This window comes from Cordyceps fumosorosea (genome assembly GCF_001636725.1).
Source record: "Cordyceps fumosorosea ARSEF 2679 chromosome Unknown scaffold_14, whole genome shotgun sequence".
In the NCBI taxonomy this organism is placed as follows: Eukaryota; Fungi; Ascomycota; class Sordariomycetes; order Hypocreales; family Cordycipitaceae; genus Cordyceps; species Cordyceps fumosorosea.
In genome coordinates, this window is record NW_017387314.1 from 561603 (window position 1) to 581593 (window position 19991).

A 19991-nucleotide genomic window follows, 5' to 3' on the forward strand; every position below is an offset into this window, starting at 1 on the left:
AGTGAAGGAAATTTATCTGGCTACTCTTGCTACATTCTATTGACGTCCATGAATATTGTCTATCTAGTTCTAGATTATATACTCGGTTCACCGAGGTGTGTGGGATATGTTCAGACGAAGTGAGTGAGGGGTATTGGAGCCGCGTGATGCTTTCGCACAGAGAGCGTGATAGGAATCGTCGAGACAATTGAACGGCAGGTGTAAGATCCAATCAGAAGCCATAGGTACTTACTATAGTCTGTATAATTAGCTGCATTCTGGGGTACTCTAACGGGGCTGCGGCTGGAGGATAGTTAGGATCACGCTAATCGTGAACATTAGTGTTGATATGTAAGACGTTCTTCACAGCAATGCGGAGGTGGACCTGCTGCATTTCTCAAGAATAATTGATTGGTGCCAGCTGGCAACTCCTCTAGCTATTTTCTTTTTAGTGTCGTCAGCAGTTCATAACTTATAAGTGACAGCACCTTTTCAACATACAGACACTCGGCTTCAAACTTAGTAATTACTACTATAGAACTCACACGCCAAGCTTCGTAAATCTCTCGGAATCATGGAATCTACACCTTATGTCGGCGGCGGCCCCTACTGCTACGCCAATTCCTTTGCCACGGTTCTGGGTGCCAAGGCGCCTTCAACCGCTGTCATTGAATTCGCGACGTCTTCTGCTTTTGGCATGGAAGTTATCAATGTCCCAAAGAATCCCCTCGTCTTCTTTGACCCATATGGTTGGGATCCGCTCAAGAGCTTCGACGACGCCTTGGAGGCCATGGGCTGGCGCTGCACTCAGATCATTGGCAAGGACGCGCAGGACGCCCTCGCCTCCCTCAAGGCCGCCCTGCAGAACGGCCCCGTGTTCGTCGGCCCTGTCGAGATGGGCCTCTTGAAGCACCAACCAAACGCTCGCGGCCCTATCGGTGCCGATCACTACGTCGTGATCCTCGGCATCGACAATGACACGGTGGAGATGCATGACCCTCACGGCTACCCGTACGCCACCCTGCCCCTGCAGGAGTTCATGGCCGCGTGGAAGACCGACTCACTCGGGTACGGCAAGTCGTACACCATGAGGACCGACTTCAAGCAGTTTGAGTCGCTGACGGAGGAGGACGTCATCCGGCGCTCCATTCCCAACGCGCTCAAGCACCTCAACCTCAAGGCTGCCGGTGTGGAGGAGATGCCGCCGGGATCGGCTGCGAACGAGGCCGCGACGAAGTGGCTATGCGACAGAATCGAAGTCGGGCTTCCCGATGGAATGCGTGCCCATTTCGTATACTTTGCCGTGCAGGTTGGCGCGCGGCGAAGCATCGATGCCGCGACCTGTCTATCGCGTGTGGGCTACACCGCATCCGCAGCGGTCATGGATAAGATTGCGCGCACGATCGGCGCTTTGCAATACCCGCTGACGCAGAAGCGCGATGAAGCCGCATTCGCTATTTTGCAAAAACTCGGCCCGATGTATGAGGAACTGCGTGGCGTGCTAGAGACGGAGGCGAAGAAGACTGCAGCCAATTAGCACTTATTTTTATGGCGCAAACTATGGCTTCAAACCACTGGTTACTTTAGTTTTCAGAATTCATATATATATACATATACTCGCAAATAATGTCTCGCTATGCAACATGCTAAACCTCGATGAGATCCGGCGCCGGCCCAACTCCCCTTAAAAGCACGACCGTGTTTCCGCTTTGCAATGACGCCCCAACCTTTTCGTTAAACTCCAATACCCTTCCCCCTTCCACATGGAATACCCGTAGCTTGTCCCTCTCGTCCGAACTCTGATTGTTGATATTTTGGACCTGCAGCTGTTTTGCCGCGGCATCCAAGGCCCTGCCGACCACCCAGTCTTTGGAGAAGAAGAAGGCGCCTTTTGGAAACTTTGCCTTTGCCGTCTCCGCCTCGGCCTCCACGTACAAGTAGACGCGCTTCTCGGAAGGAATCTTGTCATCGCCCTTGGCGATCTTCTTCAGATTGTTGACGGCGACTATCCGCGCGGCGGCGGAACTGGGCTTCGGCTTCGGAAGGGCCCTGCCCGCCTGCTCCTTCTTGGCGCTGCCCCAGGCTCTCAGCTTTTCCAGGGCAGATTTCGTCTTCTTGGCGACATCGTCGACCTGCACGAGCCGCGAGCCGAGCGGCGTCAGGCTCTTGCAGTCGTGGTCCTCGCCGAGGCGGTGTTTGAGGCAGTAATCGCGCTTGCAGGTCTGGCAGTGCACGCCTGGCGTCAGGGACGTGCCGACCATCGTCTTGCAGTCCGGCGACGCGCACGGCTTTTCGTACGTCTTGTCGCGCAGCGTCTTGCCGCCTGCGCCGCCTAGCGAGGGCCGGTTGAGCTGGGCGAGGCGCCGGCGTTCGGCCCAAGCGCCGGCGTTTGCGCATTTGTGCGCCGTCTCTGTGCGATGGTCAAGACAGAAAGTCTTGCTGCATGACTGGCAATAAAACGGGAGGAAGTCGAGTTGGTTGCAGTATTCATATTGGCAGTGCTTGCCGACCAGCGTGGCGTCCGCTCGGTCTCTCATAACGTAGCTTTCTTCAGGTGCGTCGGGGGCGGGAGACGTCATTTTGCTGGTATCTAGGCCAAATAGGACTTTTTATAGGTAAGAGGTATATGGCGTGATTCGTCACGCGCGGCCGTGGCGCGTATAGGCAGAAGTGGTTGCGATGTGATGATGACCAACGTTGGGCGAAGCGTCTAGAAGCGCCTGCCAGTGAGTGTGGCGATGCGGTCCAGAGTGGAACAAGGCCGCGCCAAGCAACACAGTCGGGCCGCCAGCGGCTGCAGAATGTCTTTGTTCGTTTCAACAAACTGAATAGAGTATTACTGAGTGGCAGTGTCAATTTTCCTAAGCTCTCTCACATTTTACTCTTTGTCAAATAGGTGCGACTGTAGTCTAGGGGCTTGAATTGCGCTGGCCTCGTCGCACGATGAACTAAGAGTCAGCGAACAGGTGAATCTGCTTTGCGCAGGAGGTGACACAATATTCAAGTAGGTCTGAGTGAATAGAAGCGAATAGCGTATAGTTGACTACAATATATGTACGAAAGATGAAAGAGTTGAGCGCTATATTTAGCAAAAGAATAGGAAGGAACAGAAAATCAGCGGTCTCCCGGGTAGCACCGAGGGGCTCATTCTTTCTTGACCTTTCCAAGCTCAGCCTCTCTTCCCGTCACAGGCGCATTGCCCACGGCTTGCTTGCCTCCGAAAGCTTCAAAGCCTTTATGGAACACATATTCGACAGCGTGCTCTACAGGCTCGTCAAACATGGCCGGAAGGAAGGGGACGACCGCGAGGCCGAGTCCAATAGGTGTCCAAGTGCGGAAGGTTGCGTTCTTGGCATTCTTCAGCGCCCGCCCAGAGTAGCGGACAACGCTGTGGATAGTGAACGCCGGCAGTCCCATACTGGCAACGGCCTGGAAAATACCTCGCTGCACCATGACCGTCCGGTAGTCCTCGAGCGGCGGCACGACACCCGGCGTCAGCTGCTTGGTTTCTGTCGCGGGGAGACCGGTAATCTTTTGCTGGTGAGCCGTGAGCTCCATCTGGGGGTTGAGAATTCTCTGGTTGTGAATGTATGCCCTGTAACCCTCGTGGCTGACGTCGCCGAGGAGATACAGCCACGAGATGCCGTACGCAGCGCGCACCACCTTGGGGTGAGCTACGGGTCGAAATGATTCGCCAATGTCGGAGGTGTATGCTACATATCTATGCGCAGAGAGCATAATGGTCCGTAAACGAGTTGCGTAGGCGGCATATCGGAGGTTGGTCTCTGTAGAGTCCGGCCCGCTATGTACAGGGTTAGTAACTGGATTATGGGAGGGATGCTTGGATAATGGAGGTGTAGAAAGCTTACTTTCCCTCCTTGACATCGTCAAAGAAGCTGCTATTCTCTGCATTGGCCTTGTTGACAATCTTTTGCAGTTTGGCGGGGAGCTTTTCTCTGGCCGGGAGCTTGTCGACCTCGGTGCTGGAGTTGGCGCTGGAGTTGGCGCTGGAGTTGGCGCTGGATGGCTGCTCCTCCTTGGGCGTTTCTGATTTCCCCCACCAAGGCATTTTCGGCTATGTTCCCAAGAAAATAAAAGAGAGATTGATTATCTGGAAATGCTCTAGAAAGACAAGATTTGACAAATTTACTGCGATGATGCAACCATTAAGGGATAACTGGGCGCATCCATCGACGCTTATCAGTGCTCGGAAGCTTGACATGGCCCGCCGAAGTATAGCCGCGTTACGGGCCTGCGTTTCCAGGCCTGCGGACTCCCGAATTTCTGACCTCTCCACCAGCAACCTCAGCCTTCAGTATCGTTCAATTGATACGCGACGTGCTCCAATTCCTTCAATTCGTCTTCCGAAAGCATCTTCAAAATGGGCGCCTCCTACACCATTGCTGGCCGTCAAATCGGTAGCCACTACGTATGACCTGCCACCCCCCTTGGAAGCCAATTCCGCATGAGCACTCTTGCGACGCCGGCACGAATACTAACGGAGCGCCATAGCTTGCCATGGGCTGGCTCGCCACCTTTGCCGGTGGCATCTACTACGTCTCTTCCGGCCCCAAGGCCCCTGCCGCCAGCACCGCTGCTCCCCCGATCAACGCTGCCAGCTCCGACGAGGCCGACTTCATCAAGTGCGACATTTCCCAGCCAACGGATTCGGCGAACGAGAACCTCATGTGCTAACCTCCCCCTTACAGGAAGTTCATCGAGCAGGCGGAGAAGAAGAACTAATTGGGTTACCGAGGCATTGGGCGGGACATTGTACGACGCGATGTATATATATAGCTGGTACTGCCAGTTACGCTCGACCTAGTGGTCGAGCGAGACAGCATTTCGGCGCTTCAATTTATGCGCGGGATTTCTTTGTCGACTTTTGCAGCTGTGATGATTTCATTTTGATCTGGAACAACTTCGTTAACCGCAGGGCTGAGATCAACCGAGACGGCTCCAACGAAACCAAACGAGACTCTTCCCACGAGTTACATCGATCAGCATATTGCTACCGACGTACGGAATGACGAATACTTGCCCAGAAGGCTCCCTACTTCGCACCTGCCGGGGAGAATCCAATAATATTAGTGCTCGTTCAGAGCCTGAAGAGCTTAAGATGGGTGCAGGTTCGTCAACCAGGAGCTACGTGCCTAGGCAAGACAATAATATCACCGGGTTGACTGTGTTTTTATGCCAACTATCTCGGGCTATTTTTCTCACCACATTCTTTTACTACCCTTGCACAGGAGCAGGCTGCTCAATTCAGGGTATTGACTCTTCTCACAGAGTGAAGGCCACATTTAAGTAATAGCCTATAAATACAACAGTTCAGACTTTTGGGCACAGAATGGCCAATGCTGAAAGTGGCGACAAAAGCGCATGTTACACAAACGATACATGGTACCATAACTACGGCAACTCTTGGTTCTTTCATGAACTTACTTCGTCAGCTTCCCTGTCATTTTGTATGCCCTTGACTTCTCTTCGAACACCATCTCATGAATATGCATTTTCATTTAGGCCATATTCGCCGCCCCTGTTAGCGCAAACGCCCGTAGTGCAATTCCGCAGCGATCCTGTCCCAAGAAATTTTGCACTTAGCAAGCACAAGCGGCAAAGCGGTTACAAATAGATCACGTGCAGCTACCCAAACTGGCGGCCTTGACAGACGCATCACCGCCTTAGTCGAAATTCCTCTCCAATGCCACTCATCGGATACAACGATTGCAACAATCGCAGCTACCCAAACCCACCCTGGCATAGCTGCGACTCAACCATGTCGGAAGACACCACCGACCCAGCGTTGCTCCCCGACCCAGCCCACGATCTCTCGTTAACGCCGGTTACGACTTCTAAGGAACGCCATTCACTGACGCTCGATCAGCGTCGCGCGTTGAGGAGATGGGCTAGTAGCCAACCTTTGCGCCCTTCCCACAGGGCCTGCATCGACTGGTTCTTTTCGCAGTACGGGCAGATGATCAGCCAGTCCACTGTATCCCACTCGCTGTCGCCCAAATACTCTCGACTTGATGGAGAACACCCGCAGCTGTCTGGGTCGCGTCTACGGTTCGGCAACTGGCCCGACGTAGAGAAGCTGGTTTTGCTGTGGTATCAGCAAGTGCAAAACTCCGGACGACAACCAACGAACGATGAGCTGGGCGAAAAGGCGAAGACAATCTTCAGCCAGCTGCCCCGCTACCGCGACGAGGCCGCGCCCGAGTTCTCGCCCGGCTGGATCCATAGGTTCAAGAAGAGATACGGGCTACTCATCCGTCGGCAGCGACGGCACAATGACTCGGCCATGAATACCGCCGAGGACGTTGACTACCTCGCCGAGAGCGTCTCGCGCTTCATGGCCATAGCGCCAGATACGAGCCCCGCAGCTATCCGCGAGCAGGTCCTTCGTGTCGTCGGCGTCGAGGCGTCACTCGGCACCTGTGCCCTCGTCCGCGACGAGATCCTCCACCGCATCACCCTCGAGAACCCGCCGACGCACGACATGCCCATCTCGCCGCACGAGGCTGAGCTGCCCCCGCCGGTGCCGCCGGAGGAGCAGCAGCAGCATCAACAGCATCATCAGCATCATCAACAGCAGCAAGAGCAGCAGCAGCAGCACATGTACGCGGAGGATGACCCCGAAGTCGTGCTGCAGAACGCGCTCCGCCAACTCCAGGAAGAAGAGCAGGCCGCCGAGGAACAGGCCGCGGCCGTCCGTGAGGAACGCGAGCGAGCCGAGCGAGCAAGCTTAGGGGTACCACCGATGATTGATGACAGACCGCCACCTGACCACAGATACGAGACACCGTCGCATGAAATGCCGCCAGAGTTGACGTTGACGCCGATTCACTCCACTGACCCGCTGGAAACTCACGAAAGGCCCCTGCGCTGTCCATTCTGCATCAATCAGCGCATGCTGAGAAGTATCAAGGAAGCCGTCGAACACTTGTCTACCCATGTTGTTGTCTAGACTGAAGTTTCTCTTTGTCAAGAGCGTTAACGCATCTTGTTTCTGCTTATATTGCACTCGCATTTCCAGAGTGCTGTGTGTATTGCTGTCAATCTATGTCGTATTTCTCTGGCAGTAATTTTAGCTGGCGTTTTCATGTTTACGGAAGGATACCAATGTTATTACGAGGTGTACGATTAGAGGTCATCAATGAAAATTGACGTTTTAAGACGCATGTGCCTCTTTGTTTGTCTATATGAGTGCAGCACTTCTTAGCAGCGCGACTATAGGGTCTTCTGGCTCCTTATCGTCTACTGGGTCTGAGCCTATGTAGTTCTTCCAAAACTTGAGCCCTTCCAGACCCTCTTCTCTGCACAATGCCCCATGCTCCTCGGCCATGAGCAGCTCCTCCTCCGCAACGCCGAGGCTCCAGCCGAACCGCTCCGCGGCTTCTTGGGCCGTAACGCCCCGGCCAAACGCCCGCCAGTCCCAGAGAACCTCGCGGTCTGGAGGGAACTCGTGAAGGTCCTGGAGCCACGTGAGCAGCGCCTTGATGGTGATCTCGTCGGTGCGGTCCCGGCCCTGGACGACCATGACGCCGCTCCTGAACGTGCGGAGGCGCAGGGGCAGCTTCAGGCTCTCCCACAGCCGGGCGGCCTTTTCAAAGTCGAGCGGGCTGACGAGCTCAACGCCGCCACGCGCCCTGTTGAACATGGCCCACAGATCGACTAGAGTTAAGATGCCGCCCGCCTTTTTCAGGACGCTCCGCGTGTCGTCGGTGAGGAACTCGGCCAGGTTGCGCGCTAGCTCTGAGAGATAGAGGGATTCTGACCCGCCGCCGCCCAACATGTCCTTTGTCGTCACAAGGCCAAGCTGACTTGCCGACTCCGCAAGGATGGCATTCTCCTCCGCAGAGAAGCTGCCGCCGTTCCCGGAGCCTTTCTGCAAAGAAAACCTCTCTGCAAGCGCAATCACCTCCTTTGCAGAGGCCATGAGCGCTTCCAGGTCTTCAAAGGCACTACCAATGAGCAATTCATTGTTCTTGTGCCTGCTCAGTCCAAGCTGCTCAAGGCCAGCAATCCCCGCCGTCTTTGTTCTGCGTTCACTTTGGCCCGCATCGCCTTCCGCGCCGGAGACGCTGCCATCTCGCGGGCGTCCCTTGGGTGGGGGAGGGGCATTCTGCAGCAGCCACTTCCGCTGCGTCATAGACCCTTTCAATCGTTCGTAGAAAATCTTCTCCCCCCCGCCGCGGAAAGATATCTTGACTCCCTCAATGGCTTCTAAGCTGATAGGACCGCTTGCATTATTATTATCAAGCATGGGCCCAGGTGACTCAGTTCTGTCGCTGTCTAGGGCAGGAGTGGACGCAAGAACAGGACCTGCCTTGGACACAAGCGACGCGCCACACATCTCACATGAGTTTAAAGATGGGTGATTGGAAAATGTACATCTGGGGCACTGAAGAGGATCTTTTGACCCGCGGCTGGCGCCTTGGCTGAAGGTGCCGACGTCCGTTGCTCGCTCGGCAGCCGCTGGCGAACCCGGAGGTGGTGCTGCAGATCGCTTGGAGGCATTCGATATGGCAGCTTTTAGAACGTGCTGCAACGTTGGCTTTATACCACAAGCTAGGCATGGCGGTAAAGGCGTGTGTGCATTTGCTGTCATAGCATCAAAGTTGGCAGGCACTGGATTGGAGAAGCTGCATATCTTGCAAACCCAGGTGGCGGCTGTGACAGTAGTCGAGTCACTTGGAGGTCGATAGCCGCCTTCACCGCTCGGTTTTGGAGTTGAAAGTCTCGGACTCTGCGCAGTGGTCGAAGAACGTTGATTCTGAAGACCCGTCCTGCGAAGCAGCTTGGGTATTAGGGTAATCTTGGCCGACGACTTGAGGAACCCCGCATAGAATTCATGTCTATCCACGTCTTTGAGTTCCAGGGCCGCAGAGTTTAGGCGAGGCTCGTTTTTATCCACGTAACATATTCGATGTGTAGTCAAGTATACCTGCCCATTTTGTTGATTTGGCAATTTGAACTTGCTTCGCAGAATCAGTGTCTTGTTCTGAGCGGGCGGAGACAAAGAGCGCTTACCCCTCATAGAGGCCGACATTATCTTGCACGAATAGCAGCACCTCATCTGGTAGATATGAGGGCCTTAGCGCCGTGGTCAAGTCAATGTGTTTTAAAAACATCCGTCATGTCACATCGCCGTGGCTGGTGGTTTTGATGTAAAGTGAGTGAGGACAGACGTGGGTGAAGATCGCCACAGAGCCTGCTCGGGTTCGAGTGAGCCGAAAATGTGGCAAAGTTGGCAGCCAAAATCAAGATAAGAATTAAATCAGAATAGAAGCCCACAAGCCACCTCGAAGAAACGAACTTGATCAGCTGCTCCTGAATTAATAAATGCTAACGTTGCCATGTTCAACTGTTGCCGCCTTGTGCACATGCAAGGCAGTCTTGTGTTACCCGAGATTCTGCCGCCCGGGTCACGGGACCCAAACCGTTGCGGCACATCCCCCATCATTTTCGAGAACTCTCAGCCCTCACTCGAAACCACTCGTCAAATCTTGTTGCGAGACTGCACCCATCCCTTGAAGAAACTCCGCTCATATTTCGTCGTCATCACCATCGATCACTCCCGTGAACTAACCTTAAACCAGCTATCGCACTCAATATGGTGTCTGGCTGGCCTGCCACGCAAACAGCGCAAGCCGCCCAGTCTGCTCCCTATGCCTATTCACCGAGTATGTACCACCTGTCTGTGCAACTTCAGTGGCGCCAGTGATTAACATATCTTAACAGATCCTGCATTCATCCCTGTACAAATTCGACAAGGGTTCTCACAATATATTCCTGCTCCTCGCCCAAACCAGGCGGAGCCGTCCGCTCCCCCTGCAATGTCACCACCCGCTGCCTCACCTCCCGAGACTCATTCCAAGGCGAAGACTGAATGGCCGGATTCCGTTAGAAGATATGTCCAGCGATCTTTCCTTCCCCAGAACGACGATGCCTCAGTGACCCGCTCCGAGCTAGAGGCCAAACTTAAGGAGACTATTGGAACAGCCAAGGAGAACGGCTCTATGCATTCGCTTGACTGGGATAAGATGCCACTGCCTCAAGTGCTGGTTAAAGCAGACCGAGCCGCAAAATTAGGGAACCCACTGTATAGCGTCGAAAATACGAGAAAGCGAAAATCCACCGAGTTCGCAAACGAAGCTGTCGCGAAAGCCCCATGGAACACTGTTAAGGATCGTAACTCACTGGAGATTCGGACATCGCCTGCATATGACAAACAAGGAGACATGGACAACCGAACAAAGTCCAGTAAGTTCCAGAAGGACGCAAATAAGCGCAAACGCCGCTTCGAGAACGAGTACAATGCCGCGAATATTACACCAACGGAGAATATCATATCCTCGGGACCTATCGTGGGCACCAGCGAGGTATTGGAGAAGAGATATCTACGCCTAACTGCGCCTCCCATCCCTTCCAACGTTCGCCCTGAACACATTTTGCGTCAAACCTTGGATTTGCTGAAGAAGAAGTGGAGGAAAGAGGGCAACTACTCTTATGTGTGCGACCAGTTTAAATCGATGCGTCAAGATTTGACTGTACAGCGCATAAGAAACGACTTTACAGTTTCGGTCTACGAAATCCACGCCAGAATCGCGCTTGAGAAGGGGGATATCGGTGAGTATAATCAATGTCAGACCCAGCTGCGTTCTCTATACGAGCTGGGCCTGAAAGGAAACCCCATGGAATTCAAAGCGTACCGTATTTTATATTTTATTCACACAGCCAACCGGACTGGATTGAACGACACGTTGGCCGATCTAACCGCAGCAGAGAAGGAGGAGCCGCCGATTAAGCACGCATTGAGCGTGCGGTCGGCATTGGCGTTGGGGAGTTATCATAAATTCTTCCAACTATACCTCGACACCCCCAACATGGGAGCATATCTTATGGATATGTTTGTGGTCCGAGAGCGCCTATCAGCGCTATGTAATATGTGCAGAGCGTGAGTTGTGAATTGCCCATAGATTCTGACTGCGAACGCTAACACAGATATAGGTACAAACCCGATGTGAAGCTCCGCTTCATCACTGAAGAGCTGGGTTTCGAATCAGATGCGGATGCAGCCCAGTTCATCATTGACCAACAAGGTCAAGACTTGCTCGAAGATCGTTCCGACAATATCGTCTTTTTGACAGGCAAGGCCGGAAACCTCTTTGAGGACTCCCGCGCCACAGCCTTCAAAAGAGTCGATATCAAGGGTCAGATCTGAACGTGACCCCTTAAGTTTTTATTCATTTCTTTGCGAGCTTCCATACACCATCCCGTCACCACCCCCGATCCTTGGAACGACGAGTTGCCCGGACCCTCTGGTGACGAGCGGCTCCCTTTTTTGGCACTTTTTCTTTTTGACCGACATGATCTCCGTTACGTCCCTGTAGAGGCAAAAATCTTCTTTTGCCAGCGCACTCTCGATATTTCTTTTTCATCTCATCACAACTAGCGAGCGATCACGGTTCAGCATTCGGTGGGACGGCGGAGCTTGTTTTCGTTGAGGCAAGCGAAGATGCGACCAACTATTTACAAAAGCAGCATGGGAGACTCATACACTTCTACCCGGTTCAGGCGTTCTGGCGCTTGCATTGAACGCGAAGGGGCACACGTTTTGTTGAATTCTTGTTTTTCTGGTAGCCGTAATCGACATTGACGGCTTTTCTTTTGGTAGTCATTGGATAAGTTAGAGACATAGGCCGCTTAGTATCTTAGTTTTGATAGCTTGGAAGTTTTTGCAGATGATTTTCCCCCGCCTTTGAGCTGTCATGCGACGGACTGTGAATATGTGGTGCATGTGGAAATTGTTTGCACATCTATGCTTGGCCTTGAATCATGAAGCCTGCAGGTTCATGCGCGTGGCGGAAGAAGAGGTGCAGACGTTTCAGGATCTCTGCCGAGAGCCAATGACGAGGCACTACTACACAGCCCCGGGGTCTTGGGCCCTGTGGCAGCGATTGCGGTTTTGCGATACGTTGGCTAGGAAGATTGCAAGAGTATTGATGCTTCTATCCATGCTTCCATCGGGACTTCTTTGGCGCTGTATCACATTGCACGAACACAAGACATGAACAGCAAACGACTGAACAATGGGCCAGCCGCCGAGCCAGGACGCCGAACCAGCTAAGCAGCAGCGGTTGAAAGAGCACAGCATTGTTTTACATTCGTATATTTCCCATGCCGTCTATACGCTGTGCGGCCCAAACGGATGTTAGTGCGATGCCATGATGCTCGTCCAGCTGCAGGTACGGCTGCTGGCAGATAACTTGTGGCGCCCGACGCCGTGTGCCCAATTTCCGCCGAGAGCTGAGGGGCATTGCAATGCGGGCAAAGCAACTCGGTCAACTGAGGGGCCGCGGCTTGCGGCTTGGGAATCAAACAAATGTATCTTTTATGCGCCGTGAAAGTGGTTACAAGAAACAATGGCCCGGCCGAAATAGGGGTCGCATTCCAGTGGTGGTTGGCTAGGGCAGTTTCAACGGGCCACAAGACCCCGAATTTGGCGCCTATGGAATGAATTGTTTTTTTTGCTTTCTTTTTCCCTGTTTGGGCCGTAGACGTCATGACAAATAGCAAATGATGGCGGGTAAACGAGACTGTTACTGTAGAGGTCTACAAAGTCAGATTGCAGGTATACCTTAGCACTGGTTTGCATAGTGGTGGCGTTGTCATCGAGGACCGTGGAACGTTGGCGTCATCAACACTGTTGGGCTGGCTGGAGTGGTGAGCAGCCGGAGGAACATATAGCGCACGTACGCATGGTTTATTATAAGGTGATGAAGTTGCATAAAAGAGGCGAATTAAATGGCTGTTGGGCTCGTTAGAGTGAATGCCCGTCTATCTGGGCGATGAGTGTCTGCTGCTATGTACTCACAGTAACATAGGCTGCTATAGAAAACCTACGAGCTACTGGTAGTTAGTTAGTATGGGTAATATCGTTGTTCCCTATAACTTTTTCTAGTAGAAAGGCTTTCTTTAAGGTACGGTACTCAGCTTATTATGATTTACGGCGCCGATTAAACGGCAGGCCGAAGCGAGTGATGGTTGGCTCCATGTACAGTACATACATATCTGTAGGTACCCAGGTACCTGGAGGGGATGGGGACATTTGTCCTGGCAGCTTTTTCGAAACGTTCCTGTTTTTGTTTACAGAACATCAAACTTGCCGACATGTATGCAGCCAGCCGTCAATGCTATTGCCATGCTATAGATGTAGATGAAAATTTGTCAAAAAGTATGCGCCCAGGCAGCGACCGTTGCTTTTCGGTGCTATTAATAAGGTATGTACTGTACATAGGTAGGTACCCATGAGGACATCAGTACAGTAACAAATTGGGTTTGCTGGTGGCGGCTTTGAATGGCTTGAGTGGTTCTGTTGCTTTCTCCAGCCACTGTCGACCCCGCTGCGCCCCTTTGGGGGGCCATCTAATAAAGCTGCGAATACCTGGGCAAGCAAGAGTTTATACCTGGTCTTAACTGGTCTTAATGCAGGACATCTATCAAGATATACCTAGGCTGGTAGTACATAGACATACAGACAGGCAGACAAGATATGCACCTCATTAGAGGCCACATCTTGGATCATCAATATTCTTTGCGCAACATTTTTAAACCCCTCCTTTTCCCGCCCTCGTCTCTCCCCCTCCATCATCCCTCGCACCATCCCTCCGCTTCTGCCTGCTTCGCTTCACCACCAACCATTCATCCACCTCGCCTTCGACCCACCAGAGCCGCTCCCTGTGCGCTACTTGTCGGCCTACCACGGCGCTTGCCGCCGCCACTTCTTTGTTTCTTCACACCAGCCATTAATTCCTCCCTCAACATCCAACTAGTGCGACATCTCGCTACTTCCATTGAGGGGGGACACTCTCAAGAGACCTCGACACCCGACAGAAAACGACCCCCTCTACCGCGCGCCTCGAACCTCCTCGTCCGTCCGCCCCTGGACATTGCTTCGCCTCTGCGCCAGCCATCTACCTGCTCTTGCTTGCCAGATTCTTCTCCCCAAGGCAACACCAGATACATATCACCATATTACTCCAAAGATGAAGGTGCGTTTTCTCACCGTCACCAATCTCTCTATCGCGTTCCCTCCCGAGCTGTTGGTGGGCGATCGCAGCTCTTCGCCCGAGCCTCAAGGCTGTGGCGCAGCGCAATTTTTCAGTCTGGTAGACGGCAGATGATGAGTGCCTACATTCACGCTAGGTTACAAAATGCCATCAACGCGATCTGCAGACCAGAACCAACCCTCGCCAATCTTGACGCACATCAATACGTTCGAAGCGCCGTGCGTTTGCTAATCTGCCTGGCTGTCTGCGAACAGGCTCTTCGAAGATCTATCAAAGGCGACAAAGACAAGGGCCAGAATGTCTCTGTCATGCCAAAATCGGCCATCGCCATAGTCCCTCCGAAAAAGGTTTGTTTGTCCGACCCCAGCCACCGACACGGCTTGATCCTCGCCGCAGGGCGGCGAGAAACGCTAGTCGTTTGCATGCTCATTGGCGTATCATTTTCATTAGGTTATCCGAGCGCTATACGACTATACGGCTCGCACCTCGCAGGAGCTGAGCTTTTCCGTAGGCGACTTCTTCCACGTTATCGGCCGCGAGGACGACCCCGACTGGTACGAAGCATGCAATCCGGCCCTGCCAGATGCGCGCGGCCTTGTGCCCGTCGCCTTCTTTCAAGCCCTTGGCCGGACCGAACGAGACAGCTCCCAGTCCGAGGGCAGCGCCGTTCGCCCCCCTACGGCCAACAAGACACCAGATCACGATTCTGGATACAGCGACGCTTCCCCCACATCTGCCAAACCCATCCAGCGCCTCTCAAAATCTGGTGGCAAGGGCGGTGCCATGGTCTACGGCATCGTCATGTACGATTTTGTCGCTGAGCGAGCGGATGAACTGAATGCCAAGGCTGGCGAGGCTATCATCGTCATCGCCCAATCGAACCCGGAATGGTTCGTTGCGAAGCCCATCGGCCGACTCGGCGGCCCTGGGCTAATCCCCGTCTCCTTTATCGAAATTAGAGACATGGCCACCGACAGGGCCATTAGCAACCCAGGCGACGCCATCAAGCAGGCAGGCGTCCCTCGTGTTGAGGAATGGAAGAAGATGGCGGCCGAATACAAAAATAGCAGCATAACTCTCGGAAAGTTCGAGGCTGGTCAACAGCAGATGGAACAGGGCATGAACCGCCTCAGCCTCCAACAGCAGGCGGAGAGTCCAGCTGCCAGTCAAAACCCTCGCATCCAGTCCCAGCAGGCAGCCAACCACGTCAGTAACTCAACATCCGATCTCTACGCCCCGATCCAGGCCCGAATCCCTCGTTACTGCTTTGCCGAGGGAAAGTATTGGTTCGTCATTGAGGCCATGTTGGAGGACGGCCGACACTGGGAGCTTTCGCGATATTACGAAGACTTTTACGACTTCCAGATTGCACTGCTGACTGAGTTTCCCAACGAAGCTGGCAATACGGGAGCGCAAAAACGAACACTTCCATACATGCCTGGGCCTGTCAGCTACATCACCGACGCCATTACGGAAGGTCGCTTGCACAACCTGGACGCATACGTGAAAAACTTGCTGGGCCAGCCACCTTATATTTCTCGTTGCACCCTGGTCAAGCAATTCTTTGCACCTCGGGAGGGTGATTATGAGATGGAAGGCCCTTCCAACGGCCAAGAATATAGGGATTCGCAAGACTCACAACATTCATCTTCGGAATCTCCCAAAAACGGCGACCCGCGACACGATTCTAGAAACAATCTCAGTGGTGGCGGCTACGGGGGCCTTCCCTCGGCGCCACGCCAACTCAGCGGCTCGGGGCCAGGTAAGATGCACAGCCTTTTGTTAAAGGTACCGGACACGACACTAACTCAACCCAGGTGGCCAACCAGCGCAACTGATCAAAGTCAAGATGTACTACGGCGACGACCTAATTGCCTTACGAGTGCCACGAGTTGATACGCGCATGGACAAGGATGCCCAGTTCAAGAAGCTCCAAGCCGTTATTGTGGCCCGCTTGGATGTGTCAGATCGAGATGAGCTTCAACTGTTCTCTCTCAACGAGCAGACAAAGCAGCCGACCAACTTGATCAGCGCCTACGACCTCGAGTCTGTTCTCGGCAAGTCAGACAAGCTGCTTCTGCGCGCCGAGGTGCTACGCGACTAGCCCGACAGCCACCGACTGTCCTATGTGCTCTTTCAGGGGACTTTTTTCTTTTCTTGGGTACAAATTTTTACTTCACTGGCATCTATTTAAGCTTCAGATGCCCGCGCCTTGTTCTAAGCTCACTTCGTGGCCGCTATCGCGACGTTTTACCATGTACAGCACCGTCCAGCTCTTATTAGCAGCTCTAAAGGTAGGGTGACAGCCCATGCGAGAGAGCAAGGGAGCTTTCCAGACGACCTCATGATTTCTTCTTCATCATTTATATTTTTCTTTGTCCTTGCCAGCAGAGCAATCGCTGTGGACACTTCCTTTTTTGTGTGAGAGGTGGCTTTACATCTCGCCTCTGCAATGGCTTGCTTGTGTTTTCTTTTCGTTTTTGCTGTGGCGTTCTAGGTTGGGTCTGATTCATTTTTCAATGTTGTCTTTTTCATCTCACATCAATTATACCTGGGGTGAAAATGAGAACAATGATGGAAAGCGGCTATTTTATATGGTTCGGGAGGAAGGCAGGGATGAATTACATGATCTAGGGCAAGGTGATACCGCCACTTGTCGCAATATGTGAAGGACAGAGCAGGAAAATGGATGCCGGGAGGCGGCAGTGGCGGAGAGATGACGAACAAGAAGATGTGAGGATGGAATATTTCAATGTATCTACCTTGCGCTGATCGAATCACTACATTCAAATTGATCGTTGAAGAAGAAAGGTCATGGCGATGCGTTAGCAGAAAACATGTTACTGCGTCTCTCAATTCCAAAGTTCCAAAGCTGATTAAGCTAATGCTGATTAATGATGGTGGTACAATGCAGAAAACTAGACAACCTCCCCACAAACGGGGATTCCAGGAAGTGCGCTCTGGATCTATCATGCAGAAATGTGTGGCAAATGGTGCCGTTTATGAGACACTCGTAGCGACGCACAAGAAACAAGAGGATAAGAAAGAAACCGGAAGGCCAGCATCACGCTCACTCCAATTTTGTCATGAGACCCTGACGGACCTTGTAGTTGACGACACCGCCGACGCCAAAGGCCGGGACGATGCGGCCGATGCGCGCCGCGCACGACGGCAACCATCCGCGGCGGATGGCGCGCCAGCGCTCCCCCCACGACACGCCGGCCGCGGCCGCGGCGGGCTTAGACGATGACGGCCGGTTGTACAGGTCGAGGCCGAGCAGGTGCAGCGGTGTGGAGACGAGCTGGACGGCCGCGGGCGCCAGGAACTGCGCCGCTGTCAGGCCGGACACGCGCGCCGCGCTCTGCGACGTGTACGCGTCCAGGTACGGCGCCAGCCGTGTGGGGACGTTGAACGAGGCGAAGATGGTGAGGCAGTCGCGGAGGGCGAATATCGCAAAGCAAGGTAAGGGTACCGGTCGCGGGGCGGCGGCGCCGGGCGCGCGGAAGAGCTTGACAAAGGCCTGGTCCTTGTAGACGCAGAGCGAGACGTTGGCGAGGGAGGAGGCGGCGAACTTGGCGGGGCCGGCGGTGGTGGCGCGCGCGGGCCGGCTGGAGAGCGTGGAGGAGGCGGTGTCGAGGGCGTTGGCAGTCAGGTAGGTGCCGCCGTAGAGGAGGAAGACGAGGCCGACGGGGCGCGAGGCGAGCGTGCGCAGTGGGTGGCGGGCCAGCTCGGAGAAGGACCGACGGAGGGAAGCGAGGATGGACGGGCTGGAGCCGGATGCGTTCTCCATGATGGATCTGGGATGGAAGGGAAGTTTGTTAGACACATGCGAGGGGCAAGCAAAGGAGCGGATTGGGAGTAAGCGAACTTACTTGTCAATGAAGGCGATGAGAGGGGATATTAACCCGGCAGCGCAGGAGGCGCTCACGGCGTCGGCGCCGATACGCATGCCAAGGTTTTTGGTGTTCCATTGGCGTGACTGCGGACTCGATTGTGTGGTGGTCGAGGTTGTAGTTGATAATGTGGTAGATGGAGATGATGGCGTCGAAGGGGAGAGGAGTGGTTGTGTTTGCGCCGTCGTGGCCGCCGCCGAGGGAGCCATGGTTGGTCCTTTTCTATATGCTTTTGTCTTTGCGTATCGGATATGATTGTTTGATGCAGTTTTTCTATATCGTAAACGGGCGATGGGCGTATCTGTGGCGGTAGGAGGCAGGACGGAGCGGCGTGACGAGCTGTCTACCAGTCATCGCTCAGCTTCGGCTCTTGTCGAGCAGAGGAGCTACCAGGTGAATCTGATGGCGCGGGTGAGATGCCAATTGATGGGAGAAAAGATTCGTCTTTCTGAAAAGGACGGAAAGTCGCTGAAATGGGGTCTACTGGATATGTAAGCTGGAGGGGTCGGTGGTTGGAAATTGAGGAGAGATATGCACAGGTATGGAGCTTTGCGATTCGCTTGGTTCCGTGGATCTGACGAAAAAAATCCCGAAGTCGGAGCTGGATGAGACATTGCGGCGCTTGTTAGCTCCTGTCGGGACCAGTCGGGGCGTTCGTTTTTTTACCTGCCACTAATAACTACGCCATGGGTGGTCGACAACAGAGGCCCAGTACGGCAACGCGATCCGAGCGATGGGTGAGTTATTTACAAACGGCTGTTATAAAAGGGATCAAAAGGGAAACTGGCCAATGTCGTAACGCTGCGACGCTGGCGCTGGGCGAATAGGAGGTGTCGGATTATGGGCTGCTTGCTGTCTTTCCGCGAAAAAGCGAGGCGGTGCGTGCCCCAGCGCGGCCGTTTGATGGGCTGCAGCTTGTTGGCTGGCGGCTTTGTTAGCGTGTTAGCGGCAAGCCAAGACGATCCCGAAAGCTGGGGACGATCTCTCTCCTGGTACACCATCTGCTCCTCTTGTACGGATTACAAAAACACAGATTTCCGAACCTATGACCCTTGTCCGACCTTGTTCTCAGAAACTGCCTGGTTGCAAGCACCGCCGGCGAGGAGAACTTCTGGCTACCCCCGAACTAAACCTGGGCTCTGTACCTCCGGCAGCTGTCTGACTTTTTGCTTCTCAGCAACTTTGGCATTGAATTTGATCTAGTTAAGCGGTCAAGTCCCAAAAGCTGGCGCGCGCCAAGAAGGGGAAACTTGGAGGTGTGGCTGCGCCCCCGGCTGAGCCGGTTTGCGTATATCGTTTCGAGGCATATGTCTAGACCGCGTTTCTTGTATGACGCTCAAGGGGAAAACGAAGTGGCATATGGGCGACTGCTGAAGCTAGCCCAAAATGATGCCGAGCGTATCGCTCATGAGAATCGCACCAAATAACTTTAGGAGGATAGAAGAGGGCGCTGAAAACTCTACACTCGAAATTATGCTGATGGACTGCCAGGCAATGGCAACGAGAGACACGGCTACATTCAACGCGTGGCTGTATTTAAATGTATTTTAGCTAGCTGCTCAGAATTCGCGGCACAGCTTCCAGAATTGGCTCTTTCTCGTGGGACGATCTTGTGCTTACACTCAGATCATGCCTCATTTTACACGCATGAAGTTCTCGAATATCAACCAAATCAAGATTATCAACTCCAATCTTCAAATCCCACCCATCACTTTGTTCTCCTCAGTTCTGAGCGTGGTGCCATCAAATGTGCTGTTTCTTTTCGCTTGCAATGCGCCGGGCATTACTCTCGACATATCGCATGAGTCTCTCGTACTCAAGGTGGTCGAGGGCTGCTGTTTCCGCTCGCTTGACATGCCTAAAAAGACTCACAACAGCCAGGTCGTCGTCGTCTATTGCGTGTATGCAAAGACTCGTCGCTTCGAATCTTTGGCTGGGTCGCTCTTCAACTTTTCCGCTGCAATACGCTTGGCTTGGACCTTAGACAGCGACGTCTCGTAGTCAAGGGGTTCCCCGATGAGGTGTTCAGACTCGTAACTAA

At 53.5% G+C, this 19991-nt stretch overlaps 9 protein-coding genes across 9 annotated transcripts; 5 read left to right on the forward strand and 4 right to left on the reverse strand.

Annotated features, from left to right (window-relative positions):
* Nucleotides 1–553: 553 nt before the first annotated feature.
* ISF_05827 (RADC family protein) lies at nt 554–1516 on the forward strand (the record flags this gene model as incomplete). Its single annotated transcript, XM_018849432.1, has 1 exon — nt 554–1516. The coding sequence occupies one exon, from the start codon at nt 554–556 to the stop codon at nt 1514–1516; it is 963 nt and encodes a 320-aa protein (XP_018703459.1).
* Nucleotides 1517–1625: 109 nt separating this feature from the next.
* On the reverse strand, nt 1626–2558 carry ISF_05828 (Zinc finger, AN1-type; the record flags this gene model as incomplete). Its single annotated transcript, XM_018849433.1, has 1 exon — nt 1626–2558. One exon carries the CDS (start codon nt 2556–2558, stop codon nt 1626–1628), a length of 933 nt encoding a protein of 310 aa, XP_018703460.1.
* A 565-nt stretch (nt 2559–3123) lies between these two features.
* ISF_05829 (Mitochondrial 18kDa protein) lies at nt 3124–4048 on the reverse strand (the record flags this gene model as incomplete). Its single annotated transcript, XM_018849434.1, has 2 exons — nt 3124–3781; nt 3849–4048. 2 exons carry the CDS (start codon nt 4046–4048, stop codon nt 3124–3126), a joined length of 858 nt encoding a protein of 285 aa, XP_018703461.1.
* A 312-nt stretch (nt 4049–4360) lies between these two features.
* On the forward strand, nt 4361–4722 carry ISF_05830 (hypothetical protein; the record flags this gene model as incomplete). Its single annotated transcript, XM_018849435.1, has 3 exons — nt 4361–4408; nt 4492–4622; nt 4689–4722. The coding sequence occupies 3 exons, from the start codon at nt 4361–4363 to the stop codon at nt 4720–4722; spliced, it is 213 nt and encodes a 70-aa protein (XP_018703462.1).
* A 1036-nt stretch (nt 4723–5758) lies between these two features.
* On the forward strand, nt 5759–6949 carry ISF_05831 (centromere binding protein Cbh2; the record flags this gene model as incomplete). Its single annotated transcript, XM_018849436.1, has 1 exon — nt 5759–6949. The coding sequence occupies one exon, from the start codon at nt 5759–5761 to the stop codon at nt 6947–6949; it is 1191 nt and encodes a 396-aa protein (XP_018703463.1).
* Nucleotides 6950–7180: 231 nt separating this feature from the next.
* ISF_05832 (vacuolar protein-sorting-associated protein 36) lies at nt 7181–8338 on the reverse strand (the record flags this gene model as incomplete). Its single annotated transcript, XM_018849437.1, has 1 exon — nt 7181–8338. The coding sequence occupies one exon, from the start codon at nt 8336–8338 to the stop codon at nt 7181–7183; it is 1158 nt and encodes a 385-aa protein (XP_018703464.1).
* Nucleotides 8339–9598: 1260 nt separating this feature from the next.
* On the forward strand, nt 9599–11209 carry ISF_05833 (SAC3/GANP domain protein; the record flags this gene model as incomplete). The annotated part of the gene is made up of 3 exons (XM_018849438.1): nt 9599–9668; nt 9727–10942; nt 10996–11209. 3 exons carry the CDS (start codon nt 9599–9601, stop codon nt 11207–11209), a joined length of 1500 nt encoding a protein of 499 aa, XP_018703465.1.
* Nucleotides 11210–14365: 3156 nt separating this feature from the next.
* Nucleotides 14366–16161, forward strand: ISF_05834 (hypothetical protein; the record flags this gene model as incomplete). Its single annotated transcript, XM_018849439.1, has 3 exons — nt 14366–14404; nt 14508–15819; nt 15875–16161. The coding sequence occupies 3 exons, from the start codon at nt 14366–14368 to the stop codon at nt 16159–16161; spliced, it is 1638 nt and encodes a 545-aa protein (XP_018703466.1).
* A 966-nt stretch (nt 16162–17127) lies between these two features.
* Nucleotides 17128–18159, reverse strand: ISF_05835 (hypothetical protein; the record flags this gene model as incomplete). The annotated part of the gene is made up of 2 exons (XM_018849440.1): nt 17128–17854; nt 17930–18159. 2 exons carry the CDS (start codon nt 18157–18159, stop codon nt 17128–17130), a joined length of 957 nt encoding a protein of 318 aa, XP_018703467.1.
* Nucleotides 18160–19991: the final 1832 nt, after the last annotated feature.